This window comes from Rana temporaria, chromosome 13 (assembly GCF_905171775.1).
Source record: "Rana temporaria chromosome 13, aRanTem1.1, whole genome shotgun sequence".
Classification (NCBI taxonomy): Eukaryota; Metazoa; Chordata; class Amphibia; order Anura; family Ranidae; genus Rana; species Rana temporaria.
This window is the reverse complement of record NC_053501.1, coordinates 111,600,682-111,609,560: the sequence shown is the minus strand read 5'-3', so window position 1 is coordinate 111,609,560 and position 8,879 is coordinate 111,600,682. Positions and strand designations below refer to the sequence as shown.

Genomic DNA, 8,879 nt, shown 5'->3' with positions numbered 1-8,879 from the left:
CCATGACATACGATACGAGCGCCGGTGGACAGAAGGAGGGGAGCGCTGCAGTCACCGCTTAAAGCGCCCCCAGGGCCAGTTCGACCCTGCTCCTGGCTCTCCCTGGCGATTCCAGGGTGGGCAAACAACCCCCCTTTCCCTATGGAGCGGACGCCCATGAGTGTGGGGAATTATCGTCTACTCATGGTAGCAGTGGAAGAAATAATGCCCCAAAGGCCAGATGAAGGCAAGCAAGGGGCCGCAGCTTGAAGACCACTGCTAGAAACCATGAAGGAAATCCTTAAAAACAGAAAAAAAAACACGCGTACACAGTTTGGATGTTACTGATTTTCGGTTTTCTTATCAGTTGCAATTTGTGGGAAGAAGATCACAGTAGATAAACATTTAAGACCTTGTGAGTGATGCTTGAGGTTTTTGCCTTAGGTTTCTTCGACAAGTGGGCAACAATATTTTTTTTTCATATGACATGAAATGTCGGGAAAACATCAAAATGTCCAAGAATAAAATCATGTGAAAGGGCATAAAGTCCACATTTTTTGCCCACTTAGGAGATGATTGGACGTGAGATCGATGAGGAGACATCACTTCTTCTTTTTTAATGTATGGTACTTGGCCAAAAAAAAAAAAAGTTGACATGCTACTGTGATAGGCAACCTTATCTGTTATGCCAACAAGAGCCAAGACTGGCATATGATGGGATTCTTGTGTTGTTTATCGCACGTCTTGTGTTTTGGCGATATCATGCTAGGTTTTCGAAAATGATGGACTTGTGAAATCAAGTCCTCAACCTGCACTATTGAGCGTTTGGACAAGAGTTGCAGGTTAGTTGGAACTCTTAGATTATCTAAGCTTTTCTTAATGGATGACCAGAGTTTTTTTTGGTCTTAAAAAACAACTTTTTGGAAAAAATATAAATTTTTAGGCTTGCTTGAACCAAGCAATTTTTTGGATAAAAGTCTATTCTCATTATCTTAAGACTTTATGAAGAGACCAGAAAGAGCTTCTGTAGTCCTCCTGAGCTGTTGGTGAGAGGAATCTCATTGGATTCCCTTTGTCTAGAGGCCCCAGGATCCAAAACTTTCAGTGGATTTTTTAAGGGTGTTGAAGATCGGTGTTGAGCTAATCGGATAGGTGAAAATAATTAAATTAAGAATCAAGAATTCATATAAAAATATGTTGTTACTAAAGTCAGGCTTTGACATTTTAATATATAAACTAGTTAGATGCTAACGACTTTTTTGATGACTGTTTAGTCATCGTCATCATCATCATCATCATCGTCATCATCATCATCGTCATCATCATCGTCATCATCGTCGTCATCATCATCATCATCGTCGTCGTCGTCATCATCATCGTCGTCATCATCGTCGTCATCATCATCTTCAGTGTTGACCTCACCCTCCAGAACATCTTCAATCCAGTCTTCCAGCTCGTCCACGGTAGGCAGGTCCTCTTCATCATCCATGTCCATCCAAACGCTATCAGCCTGCAGGAGGAACAACAGATTCTGTTAGATTTCAAAGTGTTGAGTGGTTTTCTTACCACAATTTTAAAGGTAAACTCCAGACGCTCATGGCAATATCAGCAATGTGCATCAGAGCAGGTATAGGTGTGCCGACAGCATCTGTCTTGAGGGGGTGGAATGCGGTCTGGCTGGTCCAAGCCCAAATGGGGAAAGCTCTAGAAGGATGGCGTGTCCCTATCTTTGCCCTACTGCAGGGGTGTCAAACTCCATATACTTGTGGGCCACATCAGCATTATGGTTGCCCTCAAAGGGTTGGTTGTAACAGCACCCCACGCCCCTTACATCAGATGTCAAGAGCCCCCCCAACGCCAACCATCAGAAGTCTAGCATCCCCCCCACTATCCCTTACATCATTGCACCCCCTTACCTTGTGCTGCTACCAGGAGGACTGGAGAGACAAGTGCAGGATCTGGTGGAGTCCTGTCTTCTCTGCTGCTGACTGCTAAGACTAGGGTGACCACGTGTCCCAGATTGCCCCGGACTGTCCCGCATTTTGCAGTTCTGTCCCGGACACCTTCATTCCAGGACAATACAGTGTCCCGGAATTAAACTGACACAGCCACCCGATGAACCGATGATGGAAACTGTCTGTTTCCCAGCCCAGGGTGTTCACCCCGCCAAATGCCCTGCAATACACTGCCCACTGCGCCAACCAGGGCACAGTAAAAGCTAGTCATTAAGGAGAGGGGCTGGGAAGCTGACATCCTTAACAACTGATGAGTCTTCAGCTGTCAATGGGCTTCCCCGCTGACAGCTGAAAAAAAAAAAGCTGGCAATAAAAAAAAAATGGAGTGGGGTCCCCCTCCCTTAGTCCATTTCAGACCCTTTGGGTCCTTTGGGGGCTTTCAGATTCTGATAACCCCCCTGCCTTGCAACCACCACAACCACCAGCCAGGGTAAGATGGGGACGTGGTGCTTTGGGGTGGGGGGGTAGAGCCCGTGGGTGCTGGTATGGACTAGGGGAAGGGGGCACTAGGAAAGGCTTCCTATACAAGGTGTCCGGCAGGATCAACGGGAATTTATTGAGCCTTCTACTCCTTATTTAAACAAAAGCTACATATGTGTTGTGACAGACTCACCTGGGACAGAGACTTTTGGAGGGGACTGAATGCTAGCCTCTTGACTTGCGATCATGGGCCCTGGCATTTGAGGGAACAGTGCTCTTCGTGAGCTGTATGCCTGGGGACCCTTGAGGTGGTGTTACTATGGAGTCAGGTTCTTGTCCCCCTCAAGACACACAGACTCTGGGAACCCTATATATGCCATATTAGAAATAGTGACTGATTCATAACGTTGGGACACATACTGTTAGAAGATGCTGAAGTCAACTCCAGCCACCTGTCTGTCTGTTATAATGTAAATGAGTCTAGGATAACTTCTAAGAGTCTTTCACCCATTGTTGCTTGTGCTAATTAACCCTGCAATTGTATGAAGGAGTTCTGTGTTGATATGTATGATGATGTGTATTGTAGTTAGGGAGTCACATTGGCTGCTTTAAGAGATTAGTTAATTAGCTCATGTTAATTTATGTTTCTGTGTTTTGTTAGAGTAATATGAGCAGGAGGTAGGAACCTCCTCCTCTTTAACTGTATATAAGACTTGTATTCTGGTTCTAATTAACTGATGTTTTACCCTACACTGAGCTACGACTAGTGAATGGGAAAGCTAAGGGGTCTTGGATTGTGTGGTACCGGCGAGGGAGAGGGGGGATGTAGTCCTGGATTTTTATGACTAACACGAAGAATATATATTGCGCTAGGTCCACTTAGAGCATCTCCCGATCTAGACAGGCCGAGCTGTCACAACAAGGCTATGCGCACACAGCTGAGGCTTTACTGTTAAATGGCACAGCTGTCTCTTCTTCAGATTATGGCCGGTCCCCAGCACGGCGCAGAGTCGCGCCACATTACAAGGAAGACACGAGGCAGCGGGAGCGAGAGCTGTAATTATTCTCCGGTGAAAGGACACAATGGAGCTCTGGGATGAAAGGGCACCGAAGGGAAAAGGATAATGGCAGGTACAACAAAGGAACATTGAGGAAGCTTTCATCAGGCACATGTAGGGGAGAAAAAAAACGCAAAAACGGCAAAAAAAAATTCTGTCTCCAGGCAGATGAGGGACCAGAATGAAAGACTGATTAAAAGGCCAGACGATAGGAATTGTGAGGTGGTGGGATGATTGTCATATTGGGGCACATGTCTAGGCCACATGATTACATCCGTGATTCATTATGAGACATCTGGTTGATTAATACGAATGCATGGGTCACACTGGAGAAATGTGACACGTAGGACATGCCCCAGCAGTGATCATGAAAAGATCAGGATAGGGGTGCCACATCACTCTGGTTGGGGTCAATGAAGATTGGTCATGGTGACCTCTTCCAGTAGACGTCGAAAAGAATGATTCAACGACGTTGGAATGTCTTCTTCAGGTGAACCTGTCATCGGATATATTCCTTTACGTTAAAGCCCAACTCTGGGAATTACAAGAAAATACGATCAGAAAAGCGTTCAGAAAAGACACTACGTCCCAATATATGGTAAAGAGAAGGGAGGGAGGAACAAACCAGGGGACTTTTTAGGTGTCAATATAGAAAATGGATTACAATTGATAAAATGTAATACATTTTATTATAACAACAAAAAATGATAAAAAAATTGTTGTTATTATATCATTTGTTAGATTCAAGGCATATACAGACACTACCACTCTACATGTTTCGCTTCAAAAGAGCTACTTCAGGAGAAGCTTTTTGAAGCAAAACATGTAGAGTGTCTGTATATGCCTCGAATTTAACAAATGATATAATAAGGAATTTTTTATAATTTTTTATTGTTATAATAAAATCTATTACATTTTATCAATTGTAATCCATTTTCTATATTGACACCTAAAAAGTCCCCTGGTTTGTTCCTTCCTCGCTTCTCCTTGCAAGCATTTAATGCTTGTTAACTTTGAGGCAGGGGTCTCCAAACAAAGGTCAGGGGGGCCAGACTGTGACAATTTAGGGCCAATAGCGTTGAACTGTATGTGATAATACTTAGCTTACTCCTTGCTCAGGCAGGCTTCAGTGCTCAGTTCTCCACTCCCGCTTGTGAGGGTGGTTCTTTGCCATTCTCATGTGTAGATCAAGCCTTGTACCTGATGACGTCATAATGGGACCGTAGCCTGGAGCACCTTATAGAAAAGGCTTCAGGGGACGTGTTGTTTAGATTGGGGAAATCCGGCAGAAGTGAAGGGTAAATATTACACCTTATTCCTCAACCCCTAGCGTTAACAATAATTTAACGCTTGCATTTGGGGGGGGGGGTATTGTTTTGTAATTCCCAGAGTTGGGCTTCAACATAAAGGAATATATCTGAGGACAGGTCCACTTTACATTCCAACATTATTGAACCCTTCTCTTATGGAAGACTGGAAGAGGTCACCATGACTGATCTTCATTGACCCCCAACCAAAGAGATGTGGCACCCCTATCCTGATCTTTCATGATCACCGCTGGGCCTACATGTCACATTTCGCCGGTGTGACCCATTCCTTCGTATCTTCTAGACCTGCACCTCTGCATTTAATGTTTTTGGCAGACAGAAGGGGATAGAGAGGGGAATCAGAGAACCAAATACAAATATAAAAATGTATAAGATAATAATTAAGCAATTATATCAGAGGAATTGTTTGATGCTATGAACTATAGAACATTAAGGACCATAAAAATAGGTACTGTTAGCCACTGGCGTATCATCAGGGGTTGCAGGGGTCACAATTGTTAAAAGTTACTAGGATGGGGGGACGCGAGGTCATATCATTAATAGGATAGAGAGGGGAAGGGAAAAGGTCACGTGATTACTAGGATGGGGGGCGAGGTCACGTGATTACTAGGATGGGGGCAAGGTCATGTGATTACTAGGATGGAGGGCGAGGTCATGTCATTAATAGGATGGGGGTGAGGTCATGTCATTACTAGGATGGGGGTGAGGTCATGTCATTACTAGGATGGGGGGGGGGGGGGCGAGGTCATGTCATTACTAGGATAGGCGCATATTAATGGGAGTATCTTGGCGCATATTAATGGGAGTATCTAGATGCATATTAATGGGAGTATCTTGGCACTTAATGGGAGTATCTTGGCGCATATTAATGGTGGTATCTTGGCGCTTAATGGGAGTATCTTGGCCCATATTAATGGAAGTATCTTGGCGCATATTAATGGGAGTATCTTGATGCAAATTAATGGGAGTATCTTGGCACTTAATGGGAGTATCTTGGCCCATATTAATGGGAGTATCTTGGGGCTTAATGGGAGTATCTTGGCGCATATTAATGGGAGTATCTTGGGGCTTAATGGGAGTATCTTGGCGCAAATTAATGGAGAGTATCCTGGGGCTTAATGGGAGTATCTTGGCGCTTAATGGGAGTATCTTGGCGCATATTAATGGGAGTATCTTGGCGCACATTAATGGTGGTATCTTGGCGCTTAATGGAAGTATCTTGGCCCATATTAATGGGAGTATCTTGGTGCTTAATGGGAGTATCTTGGCGCATATTAATGGGAGTATCTTGGCGCTTAATGGGAGTATCTTGGCCCATATTAATGGAAGTATCTTGGCGCTTAATGGGAGTTTCTTGGCCCATATTAATGGGAGCATCTTGGCGCTTAATGGGAGTATCTTGGCGCATAATAATGGGAGTATCTTGGCGTTTAATGGGAGTATCTTGGCGTTTAATGGGAGTATCTTGGCGCATATTAATGGTGGTATTTTGGCGCTTAATGGAAGTATCTTGGCTCATATCAATGAAAGTATCTTGGCGCTTAATGGGAGTATCTTGTCCCATAATAATGGGAGTATCTTGGCGCTTAATGGGAGTATCTTGGCGCATATTAATGGGAGTATCTTGACGCTTAATAGGAGTATCTTGGCACATATTAATGAGGGTACCTTGGCGCTTAATGGGAGTATCTTGGCGCATATTAATAGGAGTATCTTGGCGCATATTAATGGGAGTACCTTGGTGCTTAATGGGAGTATCTTGGCACATATTAATGGGAGTATCTTGGCGCTTAATGGGAGTATCTTGGCGCATATTAATGGGAGTATCTTGGCGCTTAATGGGACTAACTTGGCGCTTAATGGAAGTATCTTGGCGCATATTAATGGGAGTACCTTGGTGCACAGTGGAAGGGGCGGTTAGTAGTGGGGGGGCCCAGGACAACTTTTGCATCAGGGCCCACAAACTTCAAGCTACACCTTAGCTGTTAGCCTGTAATATGGCACTGTCCTCTATTAAAATAAAATATGGCAGTTGCACACTAGTCTTCAGTGAAATCCATTTCCTACTTACATCAGTCACATTCACCACGCCGATATGAGGACGAGACAGGTCGATGCCAAATTTCTCTTCCCAGTAGGGGATCAGCTGAAAAGGAGAGAAAAAAGACAAGGGGAGTTTATTAAAGGGTGCACAAATTTCACTCACGTTTCCCTCAGTTGGCATTCCCACACTCCCAGAGCACGCAAAGCCTGCCAAAAAAACCCGCAGAGGACATGTCGTCCAGCTATTGTCAACCGACTGCCACAGTTCTGTTGTCCCGCCTGTGGTTTAGCTAGAATGGAGCCTTTGTTGCCCCCACACCTCGGAGTCTTCGCCAATCTCCGGGAAAGAGATTGCAACTCAACAGCAAAGAAGACGCACTGCTGTCATTTTCAGGGTGCTAATTGTGTGAATTCATAACAATGCCGTCCTCGGGTACCAAGTGATTCGATAATGAACTGTGCTGACACGGATGAAATGACTTTGAAGAGAATTCATTTTTTTTTTTTTTATTGGAATGGATTTTTAAGCGCATCGCGTTTTATAACCTGTGATTGGAAAGGAAGCTTAAAAAATAGCCATATGTCCTAGTGCTGCCTGTCCAAAGCTCTGGGAGCTGTTTTTGTATCATCATAGACAAAGGTCCAGATATGCGCTGTGACGGTGCAACCCAAAGATTTACGTTTTTAGCAACCTAAAGCTGAATTCCAGGTATGGGTTTATTTGTTGCTTGGACTTATCTAAGTATACATTTTCCATACTTGTGGGACTTCTGTGGAAGTAGCGTCTTCCAGGTCCTGTGCCGAACGGCAGGCTGCCCTGCTGCAAAGCTGGGTGGGGGGCGCTTGCTTGGTATGGGTGCCATTCAGAGAGCACCTTGGATTTTACTGAAATAATGCAAACCACTCTCTGATTGGATGAGATGGAGAGGCGGGGCAAGAGACAATCTTCACCTTGTCTAATCAGGGAATGGCTTGTATCCATTGGGAAAAAATCAAGACGTTCTCTGAATGGTGCCCATGCAAATGAGTTCACTATACAGCAGGGCTGCTGCTCACCACAGGATCTGGAAGACAGTGAGGATCGCTGTAGTAGTGGTGGCTAATCCGCTTCTACAAGCATCCAGCAGGTTTGGAATATGTATACTGTACATGGATTGGTTCAAGCTTGACCAATGTAACTATGAAAGGAAAAAAAATCAACTCTAAGGCCCCGTACACACGACCGGATCGATCGTGTGTAGGCCCGAGCGGACAATTGTCCCGCGGATCGGACAGTTTCCAGCGGATACAAATTTCTTAGCATGCTAAGAAATCTGTCCGCTGGAAACCTGTCCGTCGGACGTATTCGGTCGTCTGTACAGACTCACCGGACACGTCCGACTGACCGCCATCCCTCGCATGCGTCGTACTGATTCGACGCATGCGTGGAAGCTTTTAACTTCCAGGACCGCCCACGTCGCCGCGTCATTGTCGCCACGCCCCGCGTATTGTTTACGCGTGGATTTCTGTCTGATTTCAGCGAATAGATCCGGCAGCGGTCGCAGCGGATCTATCCGCTGAAAACGGATCGATCCGGTCGTGTGTACGGGGCCTAAGTTGAAAAAAGATCCCCTAATGCAGGGATAGGCAACCACGGCCCTCCAGCTGTGGTGAAACTACAAGTCCCATGAGACATTGCAAGACCCTGACAATCATAGGCACAACTCCTAGAGGCAGAGGCATGATGAGATTTGTAGTTTTTACCACAGCTGGAGTGCCGATGTTACCTGCCCCGGCTCCAATGTGTGTTGCCAATTTCAGGGGGTGACAAAAGCTTCCTCAGAGCTGGTATCTTGTATGGACTGGATCCTAGAGCTGCAAACTGTGGGCTGGACCCTAATATTGTAGAGCCATTTAAATGCATCCTTAAAGACCACCACAAATCATAAGTCTGCCTTCTTCATTAACGCTGAAGCACTCTCCCAATTTTACCAAAATTTGTAAAAAAAAAAGAACTTTCAATTTCAATTACCCTTGTCACTGGCCTAATGTTTTGG

The 8,879-nt window shown here is 45.0% G+C and overlaps 1 protein-coding gene across 1 annotated transcript in view; it reads right to left on the bottom strand.

The window, feature by feature from the left end:
- Positions 1-312: 312 nt before the first annotated feature.
- Positions 313-8,879, bottom strand: part of CASQ1 (calsequestrin 1) — a 93,895-nt gene continuing 85,328 nt past the window's right edge. Inside the window, exons 10-11 of the mRNA XM_040333355.1 lie at positions 6,872-6,946; positions 313-1,489 (exon numbers count right to left, since the gene is read on the bottom strand). Coding sequence (XP_040189289.1) covers positions 1,250-1,489; positions 6,872-6,946 — 315 coding nt within the window. The 3' untranslated portion in view covers positions 313-1,249. The remainder of the gene's footprint in view (positions 1,490-6,871; positions 6,947-8,879) is intronic.